The sequence below is a fragment of the Carcharodon carcharias genome, chromosome 34, assembly GCF_017639515.1.
Source record: "Carcharodon carcharias isolate sCarCar2 chromosome 34, sCarCar2.pri, whole genome shotgun sequence".
Lineage (NCBI taxonomy): Eukaryota > Metazoa > Chordata > Chondrichthyes > Lamniformes > Lamnidae > Carcharodon > Carcharodon carcharias.
In genome coordinates, this window is record NC_054500.1 from 11,530,068 (window position 1) to 11,557,235 (window position 27,168).

Consider the following 27,168-nt stretch of genomic DNA (forward strand, 5'->3'; position numbering starts at 1 on the left):
GTATTAAAAGATTAATACAGGCAAATCCCACCATTGAAAATCCAGTTGAAAAAAAAGCATAAAGAATAATTCAAAAACGTTCGATACTAAATGGATAAGTTGTATTTGTCATTCTGAAAAAGAAAACTCCAACTTTTAAAACAATTCAAAGGTACTGTGGGTGCTAACTAATTACCAAACGGAGAAGTTTCGAACAATTAGAATACAGATTCTTATTTCCACAAGAGTGTAAACAGAATAAATGTGGGAGGAAAAACCTGTCAAAGGTTTTCTCCAATTGTTTACCGCAATGATTAAACATATTCCAATCCATAGTCTCCATTTTGTATTTAAGACGAGACTGCAGCACAAGAGGCAGCAATCGGACCATAGAATTCAAGTCAGCTCTCTGTAGAGCAATCCAGTCAGTCCGATTCCCCCGTAGCCCTGCAAATTATTTTCCTCACATGTCCATCCCATTCCCTTTTGAAATCATTGATCATCTCCGCTTCCACCGCCCTCACAGGCATTGAGTCCCAGGTCATTACTACTCGTCTCGTAAAAAAATTCTTCCTCACTCTGCCTTATCTAAACCTGTCTTAATCTTGTACACCTCTATCAAATCTCCCCTCGATCTCTCTTGCTCCAAGGAGAACCACCCCAGTTTCTCCAAACTAATCTTGTAGTTAAATTCCGGAACATACATATACATACATACGAGCCTTAATGATAAACCTCCTCTCTACCCTCCTCACATGCTTCCTTTTTCCCCCCCATTCTTTCAACCACGTTGCTGTGGGTCTGGAGTCATAAGTAGGTCACACTAGGCAAGGAAGGCAGATTTCCTTCCTTAAAGGACATCAGTGAACCAGATGGGGTTTTATGACAATCAATGATGACTTCATAGTCACTATTACTGAGAGTAGCTTTCAATTACAGAAAATTAATTAATTGAATTTGTTGCCATGGTGAGATTTGATCCCATGTCCCCAAAGCATTAGCCTGTACCTCTGGATTGCTAGACCAGTGACATTACCACTATTCCACAATCTCCCCCAATAGTGTGGCCCTTCCTAAACTGCAGTGACCAGAACTGGACATAATACTCTGGTTGGGGTCTAACCAGAGTTTTATAGAAGTTTCAGTATAAACTTCCCTACTTTTAAATTCAATGCCTCTTTTATGATGCCCAATATCCATTGTGCTTTGCTAACTGCTCTCTCATCAGTATGCCCTCCCACCTTCAAGATCTTGCACAAGAACCACCAGGTCCATCTGTCTCTGCACACTCTTGGGCCATTTAGTCTTTTTTCCCCCTCCCTAGCCCTCAAGAATATGAGAGTAAACAAGCAAGAAATATAACAAAGACAGCCAGAGCTTCTACAAGTATATAAAAAGGAAGAGAGTAGCTAAAGTAAACATTGGTCTCTTAGAGGATAAAGCTGGGGAATTAATAATAGGAAACAAAGAAATGACAAAGACTTCAAACAAGTATTAAGGGCTGGATTTTCATCAAGGAGAAGGTAGTCAGGAGTTTTCCCAAACCTATGATCCCGTCTGTGTACTGGAGGAGCCCACCCACCCATTTTTGTGTCAGGGAGGCAGGCAAGGGCTGGAGCTGGGCCAAGCCCAGCGCTCCCATAGGCAAGCCCAAAACAGGCGGATGACAAGGCTGACAATTTAGAAGGTCCACGTCCATTTATTGAGACATACGGCAGGATTTGGTGGGGGGCCCGGGAGCAGTCGCAAGCGTCATTTTACACACGAATGGGTCGAGTGCACGCCCACACACTCAGCTATAAATTCTGCCCATAGGCCCAGTTGTAATCATCACTGTTAGGCTTTCTGGCCCTCACGCTTCCAACCACACCCTCATGCCTCGTGTCCCCCATGCCCACTCAATGCCCCCTCATATCCTGTGTCCATTCCATGACCCCATATATCCATGCTCACTCCATGCCACATGCCCCCTCATATTCCCCATGTCCCCTCCACAACCATTCCCCTTCCATAACCCCGATTCATTTTCTATACTCACTCTAAAACTATCCTCCATGCACGGAACCAATTGGCAAGTCTAGAAAGTTTTTGAACTGCTCTCGAAGCTGACATAAGCAAATAGGTTTTGAAAATCCCCATTGATAAAAAAACTCATCTGATAAACTCACGTAAGTATCAATCACGCACAGCCAGAATATCAATAAAAAAGCTTTAACCCAATTCACACCTCATAAATTGTGTATAAATAAACAAACAGGCATTGAAAAAAATTCAAACACAGCTCAGGTTATTACAAGGTAATAAAGAAGTCAAACTAAGCTAGCACTCTCCAAGCTAGTTCAATGGGCTGAGTCCATTCGCTAATCTTGGAGTTCAGCCAAATATTCAGAATGAGGGAATCTGGCAACTACATGAACAAAAGCAGGTTCAACAGATGGTCAAACATCCATCTGTCCAGACAGCCTCATTATGAATGCTTAGCCAAGCTCCAAGAATGGTTACTGGACTCAGCCCTGTGACACAGCATGCAGGGGAGTGCCACTGTAGATTGACACCTTTATTACCTTGTAATAATTTGGTCTTTCTTTGAAGAGTTTTTTGAATGCTAGCATGGTTACTTTGACAACATTAAACAAGGTTTCCTCAATGAAATTTTTACTGCCCGTGATTGATTTACAGCTTTATGAAAAGGTAAGAGGGACAACGTTTCTCAAAGGGAATGCTGGATGGCTGTTTTCTTTAGGTTCTCCACTCAGGACTATGGTTTCCCAATGGTTCACAATTCCTCTGAGGTGCTGTGAACCACAATGCTTAATGAAAAGGGCCCTGCTCCAACAAAATTGTGGGGGTCTGAAACACCCACCTCCACAATAGAGCCAGCAAGGGCGAGAATGCTGTGTGCAGGCTCGCTACCTGCTCCCTTATGCTGCGCAGGCCAAATGGGACAAGAGACCCAGAAGTGGGACCCACCTGCAATTTTTAGAGGCTTTCAAAGTTGGCCCGACTCCACGAAAACCGGGGCCTTAGTATCGAGGCTGATAAGTTCCCCGGACCCGATGGCCTGCATCCTAGAGCTGAATTTTCCACCCGTTTTTGTGCGGGGGCAAGGGCAAGCGCAAACCCGATTGGTGCCCCCTACTGGGTGCACACCGCCATTTTACATGGACGGTCCTCCCAATGTGACACACGCCTAGAAGCGGCGGGGGGGATTCCCTAAGAGGTTCCCTGCGCGCGAAAGAGCGCAGAGATCTCCCCGAGACAGAGAGGTGTCTCAGAGATTTGTTTCAGTGCTAAAGTTTCGAATCAAGGTTTGTAACACTTCTAAAACATGTCCCCCCATGTGACACTATCACATGAGCTGGAACATGTCAAAGAATAAAAATATAAATTTTTATTGCATTTTAGAACGCTTCATGAAACCTCATTCCCCAGTGGATGAGATTTCATGAAAAACACGAAGGCTGCCTGGGTTCTTTACCTGCCCGTCAACCTTAAGGTTGGACAGGCAGCTTTCTTAACAGCTTTAATGACTTTCTTAATGGCCTTAATAGGCCTTTGACAGTTCGTTAGGCGCACAGCTGATGCAGTTGCACGCCCGCTGAACTGACAATTTAAATGACGCGCGGTGACGTCGGGACCCCCGACCGACATCACCACGCATCATTTTACACGTTGCTCGCCAACGGGAAAATTCTTCCCCTAGAGTCTTAAAAGAAGTAGTACCTGCAGAGATAATAGATTCAATGGTTGTAACCTTCCAAAATTCTCTAAATTCTGGAAAGTTGCAGCGGATTGGAAAAGCCCAAGTGTAATACTACTAATCAGAAAATGGGAAGGCTGAAAACAGGAAACTATGGGCCAGTAGGTCTAACATCTGTCATTGGGAAAATGCTGGAATCCATTATTAAGGAGGCAGCAGCAGAACGTTTATAAAATCATTATATAATCAAGCAGTCAACGTGATTCTATTCAAGGAAAATCCTGTTTGACTAATTTATTAGAGTTCTTTAAGGATGTAACCAGCAGGTTGGATAATGGGGAACCGTTATGGGGACAGGCAGGAAAGCAGAGTTAAGGCCACAGTCAGGTCAACCATGATCCTACTGAATGGCAGAGCAAGCTCAAGGGGTTGAATGGCCTCCCCCTGCTCCTCATATGTTCTGCTAAATTTTACTTTAAATTTGTTGCTCAAGGTGGCTAGAAATGAACACTGTTGAAGCAAAAAGTCCATTGCATTTTTCTTAAACATACATGACTGAGTTTTGATAACAAGCTAATTAATTGGTATAACTCTACTGAATAACGGGGACATGTGCCTACTTTGTGAAGAACAACTTGTGTCAAAGGGAGAGTTGTTTCATCTTAATTTTGTGCCAGACCAAGTTTAATACCACTGTAATCAAATAAAATCTTCTGCACTGATCTGCCATTATCCTTCACTTGTAATCAATCAGATTTCCAGTGTATAGTTCAAGCCAACTATTCACATAGCACTTATAAAGATTAGGATAATGTGAGGGCTTATGTCTATTCAGTGAGCTAATTACAAAAAGAGCTTGTGGGACTACACTACCAGGCACTGCGCATATGAAGGTAAATTCCAGCTTGCAGGGAGTAAAGGCTCAGCTACATCAGATGGAATTTGGTACACAGGTGAAAATCATATAAAGTTCCTAATAATGACTACTAGATTTCCTGGCTTGAAAGTGCATGCACAGCATGCTATTGAGAAAGGACAGAATTCCACTTGGCTGCAATGAATCAGAAGTTTCCAGGGTAAGGATGAATACAAATATCTTTGCGATGAAATTACAAATATTCTTCTTGGAAGTCTTAAATGGAAATTAAAGGAAAACATTATATAACTATAAACTAAGTATAGTATGGAAGTAAGCAATGCAGATGGAACCATAAATACAAATGGAAATATAAAAGATAGAATGAGCTGCACCATCACAGGCAGTTATAAACTACATTTTTTTTTAAATTCAGGGCACAGGGAAGCCCCATGGAAGAAATGGGAACTACAATAAAGATTAACAAGCAAACCTGAATAAGTACAAGTTTCAAAAGCGAACCATTTTCTGTACTGGGCAGGAGGAAACTATTTGCAGTGTTTCTAAAACTTGATACTTTAGTATTCAAACCATAAATAAAAGAAGTGAAACATTATGCACTTGAGCTGGGGGACATACAGCTCTAACCTCCATTAAGTATAATGCAAGACTAACAGTGCTTGAAAAGCCTAAGTAGAAAACAGCGAACAAGTACTTTCTGGAACACGCCCCGACAACTCACTGGTTAACAGCAACTTATTAGTATCAGCAATGGAAGGAAGACAGAGTCAACTGGGTTGGTCATTAAAATCTCATACAATTCACTGCACCGCTTTTGGTTAGCTAAAATACATTATAACGTAGCTAACCAAACTGACTTGCTTACAGCAACAAATCCACCAACCTGGTTTATGTGGCTGTGCTGCTGCTGGCTCAATGGATGGCTTCTCAAAGATTCTCTCTGCATTTCCTTGGTCACGCCTTCCAAAGTCGCCACCTTGCTTATCATATATTTCACCGAAGGAGTTTCGGTCTCCACCATAATGTGTTTCCCACTCATCAGGCACGTCAGCTTGAAAGTGAATGAAAACAAACAAAATTGAAAAGATGCAGACAGTATAGAAAGAGCAGCCATGTCTCATCTCATACTGACCCTTTTGATAGTCTTCAGGAAGCTAAAGGTTGGTTCAATATCAATACCCAAGTAAACATAAACCTACGGTCTCCCATACATTTGCCTTAAAAGTCAATGGGCCGGATTTTCCACAGACCTTTAAAAATGGCAGGCGAGAACCCAATATGGAAGACCTGCCCCCACTTTTGACAGATTTTTGCTAGCAGAAAGGAGATGTGGCATGATTCACATAGGGCCATTTGAACTTCATACCAAGTTCAAACAGGTCCCATTTTGGCTGTTCCAAGGACCTTAACCTGCAGTGTAGGAGTCACAAATTGATAGAGTAGGCGCAAATGTTCTTGAAGGGCAGATAAGGTCTGTGCAAGCACCAAGTTTTTAAGTTTTTTTAAAAATCCTCTGCTCTTTAAATCTGAAAACAAAAACTGGCTGAAGCTGTCAGTGAGAGTTAAAATAGCACCAAATGCTGGACTGGTTTGACTGACAGGGCCATCCAGTGTAGGTTAGAAAAAGCATTACTATCTGTTCATGCAGTTCCCATAAAGCTTTACTGATACTTCCAAGGCTGTTATTGTCATTGCAAATGCTTGGCTGAGTTTCAAAAGTAATTCTCAACAAGGGGTTCCGAGTCCAGTTTGAATAAATTCAAACATTTTGATCACAGATACAAATGCTGCACACATTGCATGCTGCCTACTCTCCTAAAAACCACAACTAAGGGCTAAATTTTATTGGTTGCCCTGATCCTCACCTCCCCGGCTAAAACGTCAGTCAGGGATCCGTCAATCTATCCCATTGAGGAAACATTTGGGAAAATAATTTGCAGGTGGGTGGATGCGCTGGATTTTACACGCACCACCCCACCTTCAAACTGGAAGGGAAGTATAAAATCCAGCCTGAAGCAAGTGATTCACATAGTAGCAGAAAACAATTATTGACGTTTCCAAGAACCAAGTGATTCTGTGGGCTGTCCGGCAACAATTTATTACACTGCTTTATCTTAGCGTATTTTATGCAACAGCGTGTTACAAGCCATCACTTGCATTACACAAGAAAAAAAGATCTTGCCTTTACTTCGTGCCTTTCATGATCTCAAGACATCCCAAAGAGTTTAACAGCCAATTAAGTACTTTCTGTGAATTGTAGCTACTGTTGTTACCGAAGAAACACAGCAGCCAATTTGGACACAGCGAGCTCCCACAAATTCCACTGGAATGAATGACTAGACAATCTGCATTAGTGATGTTGGCAGAAGTATAAACATGGGTCAGGACACTGGGGAGAGCTCCCCTACTGGTTTTAGAATAGTATGGTGAGATCTTCTGCATCTACCTGTGAGGTTTCATCTGAATGACTACACCTCTGATAGTGCAGCAATCCTTCAGAACTGCACTAGTCAACAAGTCTCACAACACAAGCTTTTACAAGCTTGAAGTTTACAAGCTTTGATAACCGACTCTGATTAGAATCACAAAGTGAAACACAAATACAGCTTAAGAGTCCTCTCCACTTAATCACAATTTCCAAGTTGAGTCAACTGCACACCCACGTAAAAAGGCAAGAGGGGAGTCATTTCAACCCAGCAAAATTAAACCATGAAATGCCAGTAATAAAACCACAAACTTCCATGTGATTAAATGAACAAGTAAAAGATAAAGTCAGTTTTATTTTCTTTATTGGAGTAAAACCGCAAAGGCTGGAAATAAACAGGTCAGTCAACATTAGTAAAGAGAAAAGACAGGACATGATGTTAATGGCAGATACCCAAGGCAGAAAGATGAAAGTCAGAAAAATAGAAAGGAGGGAAGGACACCTGATAATCACCAAGGGTGCAGGGCTCACCACCTCGAAGCTGCTTAATAGAATCATAGAAATTTATGGCACATGAGAATGTAAGGAATAGGAGCAGGGGTAGGCCACATGGCCCCTCAAGACTGCTCCACCATTCAATATGATCATGATGGCTGATCTTCTCTCTCAACCCTACTTTGCCACCTATTCCCAATGTGCCTCAATTCCCTGAAGGACCAAAAATCTGTCCTTGTCAGCCTTAAATATACTCAAGGATGGAGCATCCACAACCCACTGGAATAGGGAATTCCAAAAATTCACAACCCTTTGAATGAAGAAGCTTCTCCCTATCCCAGTCCTAAATGATCGACCCCTTATTCTGAGACTGCAGTCCCATGTTCTAGATTCCCCAGTCAGGGGAAACAACCTCTCAATATGTACCCTATTCAAGCCCCTTCAGAATCTTGTATGTTTCAAAAGGAGACCATTTAGTCCATCATGCCCGTGACATTCAGCCTTATCCCAGTTTCCGACCCTTGGGCTGGGATTTTCCAGCTCCACAGTGGCAGCACATGCCACAGGGGATGCAGCAGCCCAGCCAAAAGTCCGTGACTTTCGGTGGGACCGGACAATCCTACAGCAGGTGGGGCCAGAGAATCCCACCCTTGGTCAGTCACCTTGTTGGTAATAGCACTTCAAGTGCAAATCCCAAGTACTTTAAATGCAATGAGGATTTCTTCCTCCACCAGCCCTTCAGACAATGAGTTCTAGAGTCCCACCACCCTCTGGGTGAAAATATTTCTCAACTCCCCTCTAATCCCTCTATTTTAATCCTACGTCATCTCGTTAGCGACCACTCTGCTTAGGGCAACCTTCCTGCGCACTCCATATAGGCTCCTGCTCATTTTGTACACCTCAATTAAATCTCTCCCCATCAACTTACTCTGTTCCAAGGAAACAACCTCAGCCTATTCAATCCTTCCTCATAGCTAAAATTCTCTATTCCTGGCAACCTCCTCTGTAAAATTCCTCTGTACCCAGTCTAACACAATCAAATCCTTCCTGTAATATTGTGAGCACAACTGGAAGCAGTACTCTAGCTGTGGCATAACTAGTATTTTATACAGTTCTAGCATGACCTCCCTACTCATATTCAATGCCTCAGCTAATAAGTGAAAGTTTTCTGTATGCCTTCTTAACCACTTTATCCACCTGCTCTGTTATCTTTGAGCATCTGTGGGCACCCACTCCAAGGTCCTTCTGTTCCTTTATACTTTTCAGTATCCTATCATTTATTGTATATTCCCTGGTGTTGTTTGCCCTCCCCAAATGCATTACCTCACACTCCCTGGATGGAGTTCCATCTGTCACTTCTGGCCCACCTAACCAGTTTATAAATGTCTTCCTGCAGGCTACAGCTTTTTTCTCAATCACCAAATATATGATTTTTGCACCATCTGAAAACTTCTTAAATGTAGGGACCAGGATTAAATTTAAACCATTGATATATGGAACAAAATTAAAAAGAAACTAGTGCTGACCTCTGCGGGACCCCTTCCAGCCAGAAAGACATCCATCAGCCTTTACCCTTCGCTTCCTGCCACTGAGCCAATTTTGGATCCAACTTGCCACTTTCCCCTGAATCACATGGGTTCTTACTTTTCTGACCAGCCTGCCAGCTGGAACATTGGCAAAAGCCTTGCTAAAATCCAGGTAGGCTTTATCAAATGCATTACCACTCATCAACCCTCATTATCCCTTGAAAAATTCAATCAAATTAGTCGGACTTGACCTTCCCCTAATAAATCCATACCAACTGTCCTTGATTAATCCGTGCCTTTCTAAATGACAATTAATACTGACGCTCAAGAATTTTATCCAATAATCTGCCCACTACCAAGGTTACACTGACTGGTGTGAAATATATTACTATATCTATCCCTTTCTTCCTTCTTAAATAATGTACAGTGGAAAGCAGTCAGGTGATATATAAAATAAGCTTCTGCAGTAAGATGCAAAGGTATAAAAGGAATGAAAAAAGTGCAAATAATAGAGTGGAGGATGGCAAAGAGACACAGATGTCCATATGCACAACAAGACATAAACAAGAAGAGAAAAACATAAGGAGAGAGCAAAAAAACAGAGGCAGGTGTGTAATAAAAATAGAAAATTCAAGCAAATCATAGTGAACCTACAACTTCACATTACTGGAGGACAGACCCCTCCTGTTTTCCCCTCCCAAATCTTTCCTTTTCCAAGCTTATAAAACAATGCCTGTTCATCTGGAAAGACAGAAGACAGAAGGGTGAAGGGTATTCAAAAACATGAGTAAACAAGGAGAGATAAACATAAGGAGAGGGGAAAACAAAACAAGCTACGAAGAAAAATGTGTCATTAAAATAGAAAATTCAAGCAAATCATAGTGAACCTACCACCTTCACATTACCAGTAGGACACAGGAAGTGAATTGTGTAGTTTCAACATATTTGGTCTTTGGAGAATTTTGTAAGTTTCAGTGTAGTCCTTTCAGCTCTAGGACCATTTTTAGATAGCACTTGGCTTAACGTTAAAACTTACTGAAGCAATAACAATCAGATTTGCATTACTAATCAGAAGAGTTTTGAGTTTTTCCTTCAGCAATAAGCTGTTAAGTTATTAAAGGCTGCTCAACACTAAGCATTAAATCTCCACAAACTGAGCGAGTGGCTACCCTCCCATGCAGGTCAGAACTTTTTGAGTCCAAGCTCCAGTCGAGACTTCAGCACCTAATCAAGGCTGACATTCCTGTGCTGTATTGAGGGGATATGCTGTCAGAGACGCCATCTGAGCACTGCATGTAAAAGATCCCACAGCACTATTAGAAGTCCTCAACCATTATCACTAAAATAGCTTATCTAGTCATTTATCTTGCAGCTGGTTGTGGGACCTGATACATTGGCTGCTGTACTGTTGGATGTTCTGTCTTTTCTCTTGAAATGTTATATCCATGTTTACCTGCCAAAAAAGCAAATTCCGCTATACTATTTAGAGACGGTCAGGGTTTCTCCTCATGTCAATCAATAACACCAAAACATTGCTAATTGCAGAACCTTATGGCTTGCCTACATTACAAATGACTACATATCAAAAGTTCTTTATTAGCCTTGAAACACTTTGGGACCTAAGAACCATACAAGTGCAATCTGCATTTTCTAGTAGGCATTCGATACTCAGACATTTGAGCACTGTATGGCCCTGCATTCCAACATGAGTTCACCTTAGCTGACATAACATTACTTTTGCCCATCGAAGAAAGGCAAGTTAATGAAGGAAACTTTCAGATAGCCAGCTCAACACACTACAAAATAGTGGAACATCTTAGCAAGAAACAGCTGAAGGCACTGGATACTGCAATGGTTATGGGCTCTGACAATATTCCGGAAATAGTACTGAAGACTTGGGCTCCAGAACTTGCCGCGCCCTTAGCCAAGCTGTTCCAGTACAGCGACAACACTGACATCTACCCGGCTATGTGGGAAATTGCCCAGGACAAAGCCAAGCCAGCCAATTACCGCCCCATCAGTCTATTCTCGATCATAAGTAATGGAAGGGGTCATCAACAGTGCTGTCGAGCAGCACTTGGCTTAGCAATAACCTGCTCACTGACGCTCAGTTTGGGTTCCGCCAGGGCCTCTCAGCACCTGCCCTCATTACAGCCTTGGTTCAAACATGGACAAAAGAGCTTAACTCCAGAGGGGAGGCGAGAGTGACTACCCTTGACATCAAGGTCACATTTGACCAAGTGTAGCATCAAGGAGCCCCAGCAAACTGGGGTCAATGGGAATCAGGGGAAAACTCTCCACTGTTGGAATCATACCTAGCACAAAGGAAGATGGTTGTTGGAGGTCAATCATCTCAGTTCCAGTACATCACTGCAAGAGTTCCTCAGGGTAGTGTTCTCACCCAACCATCTACCGCTGCTTCATCAATGACCTTCCTTCCATCATAAGATCACAAAGGGGCATGTTCACCGATAATTACACAATACTCAGCATCATTCGCAACTCCTCAGGTACGGAAGCAGTCCATGTCCAAATGCAGCAGGACCTGGACAATGTCCAGGCTTGGACTGACAAGTGGCAAGTAACATTCGCGTCACTTAAGTGCCAAGCAGTGGTCACCTTTAACAAGAGACAATCTAACCGTCGCCCCTTGACATTCAATGGCATTACCATCACTGAATCCCCCACTATCAACATCCTGGGGGTTACCATTGACCAGAAACTAAACTGGCTAGCTACATAAATACTGTGGCTACAAGAGCTGGTCAGAAACCAGGAATCCTACAATGAGTAACTGACCTTCTGACTCTTCATAGCCTGTTCACCATCTACAAGGCACAAGTCAGGAGTGTGATGGAATATTCTCCGCTTGCCTGGACAAATGCAATTTCAACAACACTCAAGAAGTTTGACACCATCCAGGACAAAGCTGCCCACTTGATTGGCACCCCTTCCACAAACATTCACTCCCTCCACCACTGACAAACAGTGACAGCAATGTATACCATCTACAAGATGAACTGCAGCAACTCACCAAGGCTCCTTAGATAGCACCTTCCAAACCCATGACCACTACCATCTAAAAGGACAACGGCAGCAGATAGATGGGAACACCACCCACCTGGAAGTTCCCCTCCAAGTCACTCACCACTCTGACTTGGAAATATATCACTGCTCCCTCACTGTCACTGGGTCAAAATCCTGGAGCTCCCTCCCTTACAGCACTGTGGGTGTACCTACACCACAGGGAATGCAGCGGTTCAAGAAGGCAGTTCACCACCACCTTCTCAAGAGCGATTAGGGATGGGAAATAAATGCTGACCTAGCCAGTGAGGCCCAGATCCCATAAATTAATTTTTTTAAATCATGTGCAAGTACCAAATGGAGCACAAGCGACCAGATTTTCGCGGAGTCGGGCTGACTCTGGAAATCTTTTAAAATGGCAGGAGAGACCAAGATGTTCAAGTCCCAGCCCCATTTCCAACAGATTCCATTTTTGCTGGCAGGGGAAGAGACTAGGTGTGAATCAAACAGGCAGAAAACCCAAACTCAGCAGCGCAATTTAAAATTAGTTTAAAATTATGTTCATTGTTCCAAGGGCCTTAGGCGTGGGCTTCACAAATTCAATGTGCACATGCACAGAGAGGTTGTTTACCAGGCTGAGAGCGCAGGGTACGGAGGGGTTGCTGTGCAGACTGTGGGTGCAATAGTGGAAGGAATTGCTGTGCAGACTGTGGGTGCAGGAGAGGCAGGGGTTGCTGTGCAGACAGTGGGTGCAGGAGAGGCAGGGGTTGCTGTGCAGACAGTGGGTGCAGGAGAGGCAGGGGTTGCTGTGCAGACAGTGGGTGCAGGAGAGGCAGGGGTTGCTGTGCAGACAGTGGGTGCAGGAGAGGCAGGGGTTGCTGTGCAGACAGTGGGTGCAGGAGAGGCAGGGGTTGCTGTGCAGACAGTGGGTGCAGGAGAGGCAGGGGTTGCTGTGCAGACTGTGGGTGCGAAGGGAGGCAGGGATTGCTGTGCAGACTGTGGGTGCAGGAGAGGCAGGGGTTGCTGTGCAGACTGTGGATGCAGGAGAGGCAGGGGTTGCTGTGCAGACTGTGGGTGCGAAGGGAGGCAGAGGTTGCTGTGCAGACTGTGGGTGCAGGAGAGCGCGGGTTGCTGTGCAGACTGTGGGTGCAGGAGAGGCAGGGGTTGCTGTGCAGACTGTGGGTGCAGGAGAGCAGGGGTTGCTGTGCAGAATGTGGGTGCAGGAGAGGCAGGGGTTGCTGTGCAGAGTGTGGGTGCAGGAGCGCAGGGGTTGCTGTGCAGAGTGTGGGTGCGAAGGGAGGCAGAGGTTGCTGTGCAGACTGTGGGTGCAGGAGAGCGGGGGTTGCTGTGCAGACTGTGGGTGCGAGGGGAGGCAGGGGTTGCTGTGCAGACTGTGGGTGCAGGAGAGGCAGGGGTTGCTGTGCAGACTGTGGGTGCAGGAGAGCAGGGGTTGCTGTGCAGAGTGTGGGTGCAGGAGAGCAGGGGTTGCTGTGCAGAGTGTGGGTGCGAAGGGAGGCAGAGGTTGCTGTGCAGACTGTGGGTGCAGGAGAGGCAGGGGTTGCTGTGCAGAGTGTGGGTGCAGGAGAGCAGGGGTTGCTGTGCAGGCTGTGGGTGCGAGGGGAGGCAGAGGTTGCTGTGCAGACTGTGGGTGCAGGAGAGGCAGAGGTTGCTGTGCAGACCGTGGGTGCAGGAGAGGCAGAGGTTGCTGTGCAGACCGTGGGTGCAGGAGAGGCAAGGGTTGCTGTGCAGACTGTGGGTTCGAGGGGTGCCAGAGAGATGCTGTCCAGACTGAGAGATTGGGGGTGGCAGGGATTGCTGTGCAGGCTGTGTGAGCAGGTCACTGGGAGGAGAGCACAATGCACATGCACAAGTGTGCAAATCAAGGAACTCTAGAAATGAGGAAGTGAGAGCCAGTTTTGTTTTCTGAAGTGACCATTCGAAAATACAAGGCAAACTGCACCCCAGCATCAAACAACTCAGGACACCCACTTCAATTACGGGACAGTCCACTGAAATCCAGGACAGTTGGTCCCCTGGTTAGAGTTAAAAAAAAAAATGCAAGCAAAGTACTGCAGATGCTGGAAATCGGAAATAAAAAAAACAAAAAGTGCTCGAAAAACTTGGCAGGTGAGGCAGCATCTGTAGAGGGAAAGAGTGAACATTTCAGGGCAAGTGACCTTTCATCAGACCTGAAGAAAGAAAGACGTGTAAGAATTTTTTAAGACAGGGGAGTGGGGTGAAGGAAATGCAAAACGGAAACTCTGATAAGGTAGAGAGCAAAGGAGATTAAATAATAGAAGTCTGTAACATGATGCAACAACCAAAGAGAGAGTAGTAATGGGTAAGTAAAGAAACAAGGGTTTCCAAATGAGGTGAATGACTACATGAAAACCATCTGAATGCAACATGAACAATAAAGAAAGAAACAAGACAAGGCCAGCCCAGCAAAACAAAAAAAAATGAAAGAAACACCGAACAAGATGAAGGCAGAGGCTACCATCTAAAATTGTTGAACTCAACTTTGAGTACTCAAGGCTGTAGAGTGTCAAGTGGAAAGATGAGGTGCTGTTCCTTGAGCTTGCATTCAGCTTCAACGGAACACTGCAGCAGGCTGAAGACAGAAAGGTCAGCATGGGAGCAAGGCCAAATTCAAATGACAAGCAGCCAGAAGCTGAGGGTCAGGCTTGCGGACTGATGGATTCCATAAATTAGTCACCCAGTCTGCGTTTGAATTTGGGCTCCCTGGTCACCAAAGTTGGGATCCTCCCTTAAGCAGTAAGGATTTTTTTCTAAGACGAAGCCTTGACTGATTACTGTTAAAACATGAGATTATATCTGGTTACACAGAGGATACTTATCATTTCGAATACGTTCAAGGTTGCATTATGGTCTTACAAAACTGGCCACCAAACAAGAGAGAGCAGTATTTAACTTCCACCCAGACTGCAGCTCTTGAACAAAGGAATGCCCATTTACTCCCCACAAAATACTATAACTAATATCTTGGCAACTTTGAATTCACAAACCTCAAGATCCAAAATTACTAACCAAGTTATTGTGTGCCAGCCTTGGCCCAAAGTGAAATGGTACATTCAGTTGTTAAGTCCATAGGAATCCATTGCTAAAGCCACAATGGTTAACCCAACACACCAGCCCTGAATCTCTCAGAATGGTGACCAAAGAAGGCAAACAATCCCATGTCAAAGTTTCCCCAAAAATTGAGTAATATATAGCTTGTGGCTACAGATCCATGTGAAAGGAGTCCTTCAACAAAAAAAAGTTTGAAAACCACATTATACAATGGAAACTGCCAAAAATTAGATCACAACTCAATCTCTGTTTTCCTAAATATAAAGTCCCCCCATTACAGCGTCCAGCTTTTTCACAACCAGCCTTACCAGCAATTCTTTCCAGCAATGGTGAACAGCAAATTCCTGACATCTAAAGTTTTCAGTCATAACCCTGAACCTTCCTGTCCTGCTTCCTAGTGTTATCTGAAAATACTGATTCAATAGGGGGAGTAGGGAATGGTAAAGTGTAAAAGTTGAGAATTTGGTGATAGTGGGAATTCTCTGCTAAGCAGGGTGAGCAGTTCTCAAATTGAAATTTAGTTTAACAGTTTGCATTTAAAGTTAGAGCTTTTAAAAACTATAAAAGAAACATCAAGTTAGTGAACAGAAACTGCCCATCAGTAGCAGTTAATATTAATCAGCTGAAAGTGATTTCCTTAAATAGGTGCTAATTATTGTAGGGCAGCAACTGTAGATTGGTGTTCTTCAAAAGGTGTATAGTTGTGGTCAAATGGTTAAGTTGATGGACTAAAAATCCATTGGGATTTCCAGTGCAGGTTTGAATCCTGTCAACTATGTACTTCCTTTCTCAAAAAATTAACCATCCTCACTTCGGCAGCACGTATACTAAAACTGGAACGATATAGAGATTAGCATGGCCACTGCGCAAGGATGACACGCAAATTCATGAAGTGTTCCATAAAAGTAAATAAACAGCATCTGCTGGCACACAGACTTGTAAATAGAATGGAGTGGTTGGTAAGTGTGAAAAAGAGGTATTGCGCCTCACTCAACCCCTCCAATACTTGTGGCTCATGTAAGCTTCAGGCAGTAAGTACTTAAAATTCTTGTCCAGAGTTTAAATGCAAGTTAGTGTGTTGAAAAAAATCTTTGGTCTAAACTGTTTATAATCTACTTCTTAGCTTAAAATATGGTAGAGCAATGAGTCCAGATTGAAGTCCGTGAACAGTAAGACTGTCTTGAGAAAACATCTGCAGAAGATGTCTTTGCCTGGATTCTTACCAACTCAAGAGTCATTGAGTTGCATTGTGAATTGGAGGCATTCTGACATGTGAAGGTGAGAGGGAAGTATCTGGACAGTTTGATCCAGACCTTGGGCATGCCTTGTTGTTAGATGTAGGATTAAACTGTGGCTGATAGCTTACAGTGTAAGGGAAGCCAGGGGAGAGAGAGAAAGAGAGAGAGAGAATGAGGGTCTGCAGAGGTTAACCCTAGCCTACAAGTAGAACATGGTCACTACTGTACCCTGGAGCAACAGGAGAAAGAGATTCAGTAATTAAGGGGACTGATAACATCCTTTATAAACAGGATTCAGTTCTAAATTATTTTGCTTATCTGGTGTCAGGGCGAAGGACATCTTGAACTAGCTTGAAAGGATGTTGGAGAAAGAGAGGAAGGATTCGGACATTGGGACCAACAAGCCTCCTTCAACAGCACCTTCCAAACCTGTCAACTTTACCACCTAGAAAGACAAGGGCAGTGGACACATGGGAACACCATCACCTGCAAGTACCCCTCCAGGCCACATACCACCTTGACTTGGAACTATACAGCTAACTTCACTGTTACTGGAGCAAGATCCTGGAACTCCCTTTCTAATAGCACTGAGTATACTTATATACCACATGGCCTGCAGCAGTTCAAGGTGGCAGCTCACCTCAAGGGCAGTTAGGGGTGGGCAATAAATGCTAGCCTAGCCAGAGATTCCCACATCCTGTGAAAGAATAAATAAACAACATAGAACAGTGTAGAGGAGTAGGAGAGTACTAAGCTACTAGAACAGGATTTTCAATGCTTATAACCTCCGGGTTATTACCTGAACCCCCATGCTCAAACATGCACGGGGAGAAGCAGATATAAGGAGATGAACACATGCCTTAAGTGTAGGAAAGAGGGCTTCCACTCAATGGAACACTGGTACCAGTATTGGGACAGGAAAGAACTGTAACAATGAGATGGCTCCATCTGAAACAAGCTGTGACTGGTGTCCAAGCGGCGAGGATAAACTGTCATTAGGAGAAATAAATGCAGGACAGTATTAATAATATTTTGAAAGTGTACAGATGGCTGATTCTTAAATGCCCTCTGAACAAGGGCAATTTGGGATGGACAATAAATGCTGGCCTAGCCAGCGATGCCCACATCCCATGAATGAATAAGAAAAGGAAAGACAATAACAAACAAAAATTGTGCTTTAGCTACTACAGATAAAGGGGATACTTAAAGGTGCAATAACAATTAAACCAGGAGAGAAATAAGAAATGTGAGCAAAACATTCAAGTCAAAGGACAGGTTAGGGTGTGTGGCCCAAATAAGCATTCTTTATACAAACTCCTGGGTTATTTCAATAAATTGAATGAATTTCAGGGTCAAACTCAACTTGGAGGGTATCATGGTAGTCATTCCTGAGATGGCTTCAAGACTGTCAGGACTGGGAACTAAAAAAACCAGGTTATAAGGTCCACAGGAGAAGCAGTAGCCAAGGATGAAATCACCTCTGAGGACTTAAAAAGAGGCAAACAGGCAACGGAGACTTTGAATAGAATTATGAAAAGGATTTAAGACTATAGCGCGAGTTGTGTATAGGCTCGCAGGTAGTAGTTGAGGAGTGGCAGATTGTTTAATCTTTCACATTTATACAACCATGTAGCAAAAAGTAAGGCTATTTTAATGGGACATTATTAAATTTTATAAATTGTGTCAAGCAGACTAGCACATGGCAGAAGCAAAGTGAATTTCCTGAGTGTTCAGGATTGTTATCAGCAACAACGTGCCTTAGGACCAAAGGGGCAGATGAACTATATTTAGTAATAAATCAGATTTAGTCGCTGTTCTATCAAGGAACAGTTGTTCAGCAACGCTTAACACCTGGACCATGCACCTCCAGATCTCATTACAGCCTTGTCCTAAACATTGGCAAAAAAGCTAAAGTGATGAGGTGAGAGCAAATGTTCTTGACATAGAGGCAGCATTTGACTGTGTGCCATCAAGGAATTATGGTGAAAGTGGAAGTTTATGGGAACTGGGGGTGGGGAGTGGACTCTCCACTAGCTGTAGTCATAACTAGCACAAAGGAAGATGGCCTTCATCAACCACAATAATTATCTCCGCCCTGGTACATTCCTGGGATGAAGGGATTATGGGAAAAGACTGTGCAGGTTGGGCCTTTCCTCATTGGCATTTAGAAGATAGAGGGGTGATGTTATTGTAACAAATTTGATCCTGAGGGGACTTGGCAGGGTGTGTACTAAGTGGATGTTTCCAATCATGGGGGGGTCTACAACCAGGAAGCTCAGTTTAAAAAAGAGCTCCTTATTTAAGACTGAGATGAGGAGAAATTTCTTCTGAGTTGTTGGTCATTGGAACTCTCTCTCTCTCTCACACAGACAGCAGTGAAAGCAAATTGTGTTTAACTAAATCATTGGATTTTTTTTTAGGTAAGAGGGTTGATGAGGGTAATGCTATTGACGTGTTGTACACGGACTTCCAAAAAAGCATTTGATACAGTACCGCATAATAGGCTTGTGAGCAAAGTTAGAGCTCAAGGGACATCAGCAACATGGATATAAAATTGGCTGAATGGTAGGAAACAGTAATGGATAATGAATTAAAGCACAATGCTGGAAAAGCTCAGCACATCTGGCAGCATCTGTGGAGAGAGAGAAACAGTTAATGTTGAGTCCATATGACTCTTCAGTGTAACGTCATTGGACTAGTAATCCAGAGGCCCAGCATAATGCTCTGGGGACACTGGTTCAAATCCCTCCACAGCAGCTGGTGGGATTTAAATTCAATTAATAAATCTGGAATATAAAGCTAGTCTATCTAATGATAACTATGAAACTATCATTGATTGTTGTAAAAACCCACACAGCTCAGTAATGTTCTTTAGGGAATGAAATCTATTATCTTTACCTGTCTGGCCTACACGTGCCTCCAGGCCCACAGAAATGTGGTTGACTCTTAACTGCCTTCTGAAATGGTCTAGCAAGCCACTCGGTTCAAGGGCAATTGGGGGATGGGCAACAAATGCTGGCTTTGTCAGCAACTCCCACGTCCCATGGAAGAATAAAACTTTTAAAACTGTTCCTTTGGAGAGCCAGAACAGACAGGACTGGCTGGATGGCTTCTTTCTCTTCCGTAATCATTTTTTGATTCGGTGGAAACTGGGTTGTTAAGTCTACAAGGGAGTCGTGGGTTAAGCAGGGAGACAGGAAAGTGGAGTTAAGACCACAATCTGATCAGCCATAATCTTACTGAATGGTCAAGTGAACTCATTGGGCCAAATAGCCTATTCCTTAGGATATTCTTAAGCAGTTCATATCCATGTGCAGCAAGACCTGGACAATATTCAAGCTTGGGCTGATTTTACTTGCCAGTTAAGTGTCAGGCAATGAAAATCTCGAACAAGAGATTGCCTGACATTACTATTACTAAATCCCTCACCATTTGACCAGAAACTTAACTGAAGCAGCCACTGTGGCTGAGGTCAGGGAATTCTACAGTGAATAACTACACTCCTGATTCCAAAGTCTGCTCACCATCTACAAAGCACATGTCACACAGCATGCAATAGAACACTCTCTCCGCTTGGATGAGTGCAACTCAAACAATCAAGAAGCTTGACAACATCCAAAAGAAAGCATGCTGCGTGATTAGCACCTCATCCACCACCATAAACATTCACACACTATTGGCAGATTGTGGACTGCAGTGTGTATCATCTACTAGATGCTCTGGAGCAACTTGCCAAGGCTCCTTTGACAGCATATTCCAAACCTGTGACTTCTGCTGCCTAGAACAAGGGTAGCAGCAGGCACATAAGAACACCCACCTGCAGGTTTCCTTCCAAGTAACACACCAGCCTGACTTGGAAATATAATTTCTTTCACGGGATGTGAGAGTCACTGTCAGGTCCAGAATTTGTCACCCAACTCTAATTACCCTTTAAAGTAATAGTGAGCTGCTGCCTTGAACCACTACAGTCCATCTGACATCGAGACATATACAATGCTGTTAGGGAGAGTTCCAGGGTTTTGACAATGAAGGAAAGGCAACATATTTCCCAAACAGGATGGCGTGTGACTTGGAGCGGAACTTGCAGATGGTGGTGTTCCCATGCATCTGCTGCCCTTGCCCTTCTGGATGGTAGAGGTCGTGGGTTTGGAAGGTGCTGTCAGAAAATGCTTGATGAGTTATTGCTTCTTTACCATTGCTGGGTCAAACCTAACAGCACTGAGCCACAAAGACGACAGTGGCACACTACCACCTTTGAGGGAAATAAATGCAGGCCTTATTAATTATGTCCACATTTCATGAACGAATAAAAGTTTGACATTTTAGTGAACACTTATCTAAAAGAAATCACAAAGTAATGTTCAGCATCACATATGAAAGGGAGAAATGTGAAACACACAAATTCTAGATTTAGGTAAGGCTGACTTCAATGTGATAGGCAGGTTACTACAGTAAACAGAGCAAAAATCAGGTCAGTGGGTAGTATTCAAAAGTGATCTAGACCAGTTCATACCTTGAGGGGCAAGAGCACTATCTGCCTAAAGAAAATAGGCAAGGACAACGAAAGAAAGACACCATAAAACTAAAACAAAAAGCATATATAAATGCAAAAAAGCACAGATCCCAGGGACAGGGATAAATGAAACAGCAATGGGTGACAAAATAAAGCTACAAAAAGGAGCTTAAAAATGAACTTGCAGGGGATATCAAGATCTTCACAATTTTTACAATTATAAGAAAAAGGACTGCTGAGATGGGCAAATGTTTGGATATGGGAAACGGATGGACAGTGGAGCTGAGGCAGGAGATCGGCCATGACTGTTCTGAATGGCAGAGAAGACTAAATGGGCTGTGTGGTCTACTCCTGCTCTCCCCCCTTCTAAAAGGCATACAGGAGCAATGTGGACCCCTTAAACTGATTGTTAATGAAAAAAGGAAATGTGAATAATTACTTTTCATTCAGTATTTAGTGTTACATCCAGCAATCCAGACATCCTAAAGGTCTCCTGTGCTGCCCTTACACATTCTGCATAAGTCAACTGCATCCAATCCATTATATCCGCCATCCATTTTCTCCTCTGCTTCCTTCTACATTTTCTGTCAATCTTCCCCTCCAATAACTCTGTCCACCATCTGCTCTAAAATGTGACCAAAGTATTACATTTCTCTTTGCATTATGGCTCCTCCATATGTTTGTGTGAGAGGCTGACAAAGGACAGGGGCGGGGGGAGTTTGGGGGAGGGTGAGGGCCACCCCTTAGAGCAAGAGAGGGGGTGTGGGCAACAGGCAACATTCATATCATACTTGCAGCTCATTTTTCTTTATATCTTTATTTTTCCCTCTTAAAACCTTGTGCCTGGCCTTCAAGTTTACAAACCACTGCTGGAACAATAAGCAAACCAAACAAAAGAAATTAAATCCTTTCCAACTGCTTTCTTCCTCTTTTATATCTGTCCAATATATATGTGGGAGCAAAGTTTAAGTGAAGAGATCTGGGGTAGAGGGAGAAAAAAATATTGTTGGGGAAACAGTATGTTTTGTTTCCTTTTGGCTTCTTAAATGTTTCAGCTATAGGAGTGTCTGTCTATATACTAGCTTTTCTGCCTGATGTTATATGTTTTTTTTTAAAAGTTTAACATGTAGACAAAATCAGAGGTCCAGTCAATTCAAAAGCACCTAACATTCCAGGCCTTGAATTTACTTTAATATCTGCTACCAGGAGGGAACTTAGTGGTGGTGAATGAAGGAAAATTGTTGGATTCCTGGCTGCCTGCCCATCACCAAGTCTCTCTTTTCTTGAATATCCTTTAATGGAGGCATTACCTTCAAAGAGCCCCTGAAGATCAAATTAGTCCTCAAAAATCTCAGCTCTCAAAAAATATTTCAACTCCTGAAACAACGTAATTTCTAACATAAAGGACTAAAAACAGGTGACGGTCCAGAGATTCGGGGGTTTCATGTATATAGGTCATCAAAACGTCATGAACAAGTACAAAAAAATAATCGAAGTCTAATGGAATGCTCACCTTTAAAATTGAGTAGACTAGAATGTAAGAGAAGGTGTTAGTTATATGAAGCCCTGGTTCGACCACACCTGGAGTATGGGTGAACAGTATTGGGCACCACACCTTGGGTATGCTGGCCTTGGGAGTGCAGTATAGATTTATGAGAACGATGCCTGGATTCCAAGGTTTAAATTACAATGTGGGAATACACAAACTAGGGCTGTATTCATCTAGTTAGAAAGTTATGGGTGATTTGGTGGAAGTTTGATATTAAAGGGAACAGGTTAGATGAAGAAACTATTTCTGCTGAATGGGGAGTCTTAAAAAATATTGCCATAGCTTTCAGGAGTGAAATCAGGAAATACTTTTTCTTAAAACACGCAATGGGAAGAAGTTTCAAACTCTCTTCTGCCAATGGCAACTGACGTTAATCATTTGATAATTTCAAGGCCGATTATTTTCTTTGTTCTCCAAAGATATTAAGGGATGAGGGTCAAAGGTGGGTATATGAAGTCAGCAAAGTAGAGCAGGACCCTGCTGTTCACATAGTGCTGCTGCATCTTTTGTCACATCTGTACCCTGACAGTCAGGGTACTTTGTTTAACTTCTCAACTTGCCACAACTTAGGCAATTATCACTTAGTCCATCTAGATTATATATTCAAGTCTATCACAATATCACTAAATCGTGGAACAGGCTATCCTGTTCCGAGATTTATTGCTGCACCCCACCAAGTACCTTTTGGAGTTTCTTTTTTTTTTGAAGAGTTTGTCAAGCCACTCCTCAACTTGAGCAGTATCATCTTTCAGTCAGAAGATTCCAGATTTGAACCTCCGCTGCAGACATGAACATATAGATAATTATCGCCTAGTCCATCAAGACTATGGTGTGGCAAATTGAAGTTAAACCAAGTGCCCTGCCTGCCAGTTCAGGGGCTGTGAACATAAAAAAGATGCAGCAGCCTTGTTCAACATCTGTCCCTCAATCAACCTCACCAAAAACAATTACTGTCTCTGGTCATTTATTCAATGGCTCAAATTGGCTGCCACAGTCCAGTGGCTTTAAAGCACTTTGCAATGTCCTAATAAGTTTTTAAGTTGTTTTCGTTCTTCATAATTTATCCCTCTTTCTTTCTACAGCCCAGATGGCTTGTATGCACCACCACTTCATAGTTTAATCTAGTAACATTAGTACTGGATCACCAAACGCACTGTAGCAGTGTCAATATGCTGAAACACTGCACCATTAAATAGTTGGATGTCCAGAAAATATTGAGGTCCAGCCCTTCACCTCATACTGGCCTCATCAAAGAAGATAGATCATCCTCTGTGCACTGTTAATAAATTTACCTCTTCATTTAAGAGGTTGGTGGCTGTAGTGCCAGGCATGACTTCCTCACATATAGACATTAAATACTAAGATGAACAATTGAATTAATATTTAAATGTTAACTATTAAATCAAAAAAAATCCAATGTTGCTTACAGCAATGCAGTCCAAGATGACTGAAACACAGAATTCATTACTTTGCTGAACAGGATCTCAATAAATCAAAGTTTACTTTCTCAATTCAACTGAACAGTTTCAAAGTGATTAGGTGATCATATTTTTATTCAATAATTTGAATATAACTATTAACTCAGGAAAGCAGATTGGTTATAGGATTTACTCCTCCATCAGCAGTGAGCAGTTTCGTTTACTACAACCACTTCCTACTGAAAAAATGTCCTCCACTAACCCTGACAGCCTAATGGTTCAGAACCTCAAAGCTTTGGATATAAATGCGAACCTGCTTCAGGATAACACTATCCTCAATCACAGGTGGTTTAGATGTGAGAATCAAATATGAAAATGTCACTGCTTCAAAATACTCCTGTAACAATCTGTCATCTGGTCAGTAACTTGTTCCTCCTAATATTATTATTCTTCTACCTCTCACCAGCAGAACAGCTTGTGTTCATGTAATAAAAGGTTCCCCAGGTATTTCACAGGCATGTAAACAAGACCAAAACTGAGACATTTGGACAGGTGAACAAACATCTGATCAAAGAGACAACTTTCAAGCAGATTCTTGAAGGCAAGAGAGGTGGAGAACCAAAGAAGTTTGGAGTGGGAATGCCAGAGTTTAGTCTTGACAGCTGAAGGTACAGCCAGCAACTGGTTGGGATGAAAGAACCAGGGATGCACAAGAGGCCAGAATCAGAGGAACGTAATTTTTGGAAAGTTGCTGGGCTGGAAGATGTTACAGTTCCTTCAAAAAATAAAGGATACATCAGAACCAAGTGCAAATACATATACAATATTACTGTAACTCCCTTGTTGCTATGCTCGCCAACTGCACAATGTGAGTTTGGAAAATTTGCACAACATCCCTGTACAATTAAGATAAAAGCAAAATACTGCAGATGCTGGAATACTAGAATAAAAACAAAAATACCTGGAAAAACTCAGCAGGTCTGACAGCATCTGCGGAGAGGAATACAGTTGACGTTTCGAATCCGTATGACTCATCAGGTGAAGAGTCATACGGACTCGAAAAGTCAACTGTATTCCTCTCCGCAGATGCTGTCAGACCTGCTGAGTTTTTCCAAGTATTTTTGTTTTCATCCCTGTACAATTGGTTGTCTGTTACTGCAGGACTAAACAATCCCATTACAACAAACTTGACAGGTGCCGTAACTCATCCAAGAGGGAGGAATTAAGTCAATGAAGGACAGGATACAAAACCTTCTTTTGGATTGTTTGTCTCTGTGCCATGTACTTGATGCATCAATGTATGGGAGAGAGATTCTGGTCATGTACCACATCAAATTCCCTTTCGAAAGCGACTACTAAATCTGCTACCAGCACCCTTTCAGACAGGGTCTTAAGGTGCTATATAACAGGTCAAATGGTTTTTTTGTGCTGTGTACTCTGTAAAAGTTTATAACAATGCATATTAGGATGCAGTCTACTCTATTTAAAGAGTAAAGCCCCGTTTTATTCAAATTCAAATAATTGGATGATTCCTTTTAAGAACAAAGCGGTTTGCAGACAGGACAAACTGCAGGTTCTATTCACTGTGAGTTAAGTTTCCCACTGTCAAGCATTTAAGGGGGCGGAGAATGAGATCAGAGACCGAACACAAAAATCTTAACTCCAGTAAGCTATACACCACCCCCCCGCCCATATCTCTCTCTCCAATCAAATTCAAGGTGAGCAACATGTCCAGGGCCCGGAGCCGCGCACGCGCAGACACAACTTACCTGCCCGGAGCCGCGCACGCGTACAGCCAGCTTACCTGCCCGGGCTCTCGCTGCCTCCTGCTGTCGCTGCTGCTCGGCAGCTGCGGCCGCCCGCCGCCGCCGCTCCCGCTCCTCCTCCTCCTCCTCAGCGGCACGGTCGAGGGCTGCCTGTAGCCGCTCCTGCAGGTCCGCCTTGAGGCCCTTTGTGTCCAGGCCGCGTTTGTGTAGCTCCTCTTTTAGCTCGTTCACTTTTAGTTTCCGTATATCCAGCGAACTCATCTCCGTGTATTTAAATTACTTTGTTTTTAAAAAAAAACACCCTCCACGAGCAGCGGAAACACAGCTTAGCAACGCGGCCACGCGAATAAACAAACAAATAAATGCACTCCCCAACGTTTGCGAAAAGCGAACACTTTCGATTCTATAAAGAAAATACCCCTCACCCGCCGCTGCGTCTGACGAAACAAAATGGCCGCCGTCTCCCTTCACCCACTTTGGTGGCGCCAGTCGCGGCCAAACCCACTTTTCTCTCAGGGCTCTTCATTGGTCATCAGGTGCTCACAATGCGCCTGCTGTTACCAAATCACCAATCTCAGGCCGCCTCGCTCCCGGCCTCCCCTCGCTTCCGCCGCCGCTCTGTCTCGCCGCCTCTCATTGGTCCGCATTCCCCGCAGCTTGTAATAAGGAAAACAATTTGGGGGGGGCCCTTTTCACAACCAATCGGATGTGAGCTTGCACGTGCGTGGTAGCGAGGGGGCGGGGACTCCGCGCAGAGCGCGAGAGTCCAATGGGCCAATCAACTTGCAGAGCTGCAGGGCCGCTAAGTCGAACCTCTATTCCCTGCTGCCATTGGACCGCAGTGTTCCAATTATTTGGAAAGATGATTGGGCTATCCAGATGTCAATCAAAGTGAAGCCAGCCAGGTTGACTATATAAAGGATAGGGCGCCCACAAGCGGGACAGTTGGATTTTGAGCGGAAACGAAAGTTAATTTACATCTGTATCCCATATTTTTTATAAACCCTAATAAAAGGTTGAACATTGAGTGTGCCTTTTAACATCACAAAGTGATATCTCTACAACTAAATATAGAATAGTGGTGATGTTACTGGGCTAGTAATAAAGGTCTACAGCACAGGAAAAGGCCCTTCGGCCCATCGAGTCTATGCAGGTCAAACCAGTACCTAACCATTCTAATCCCATTTTCCTGCACTAGGCCCAAAGCCTTGTATGCCATGGCATCACAAGTGTACATCCAAATACTTCAATGTTAAGAGGGTTTCTGCATCCACCGCTCTTTCAGACGGTGGCAATCCAGAGGCTTGGACTAATACTCTGGGGACATGAGTTCAAATCCCACCACAGCAGCTGAAAAAAATTAAATTCAATTAATATATCTGAAATTAAAATGCCAGTCTCAATAATAATGATCGTGAAACCATTGGATCCGATCTGGTTCACTAATGCCCTATCGGGAAAGAAATCGGCTGCCCTTACCCACTGTGACCAAATGTAATGTGGTTGATTCTTAACTGCCTGAAATGGCCTAGCCTTTCAGTTGTACTAAGCCACTGCAGAAAATCTGA

The 27,168-nt window shown here is 43.3% G+C and overlaps 1 protein-coding gene and 1 non-coding gene across 3 annotated transcripts in view; one reads left to right on the forward strand and one right to left on the reverse strand.

The window, feature by feature from the left end:
- LOC121272531 (heterogeneous nuclear ribonucleoprotein U-like protein 1) overlaps window positions 1-26,050 on the reverse strand; it is a 78,580-nt gene extending 52,530 nt beyond the window's left edge. Inside the window, exons 1-2 of one of the 2 annotated variants that reach the window (XM_041179148.1) lie at window positions 25,639-26,050; window positions 5,440-5,607 (exon numbers count right to left, since the gene is read on the reverse strand). In XM_041179148.1, the coding sequence (XP_041035082.1) occupies window positions 5,440-5,607; window positions 25,639-25,861 (391 nt within the window). In that variant the 5' untranslated portion in view covers window positions 25,862-26,050. The remainder of the gene's footprint in view (window positions 1-5,439; window positions 5,608-25,638) is intronic. The other variant, XM_041179149.1, reaches the window with a different exon arrangement.
- Window positions 15,920-16,023, forward strand: LOC121272745. The gene has a single exon (XR_005941906.1). It is a non-coding gene; the product is annotated as a U6 spliceosomal RNA (small nuclear RNA).
- Window positions 26,051-27,168: the final 1,118 nt, after the last annotated feature.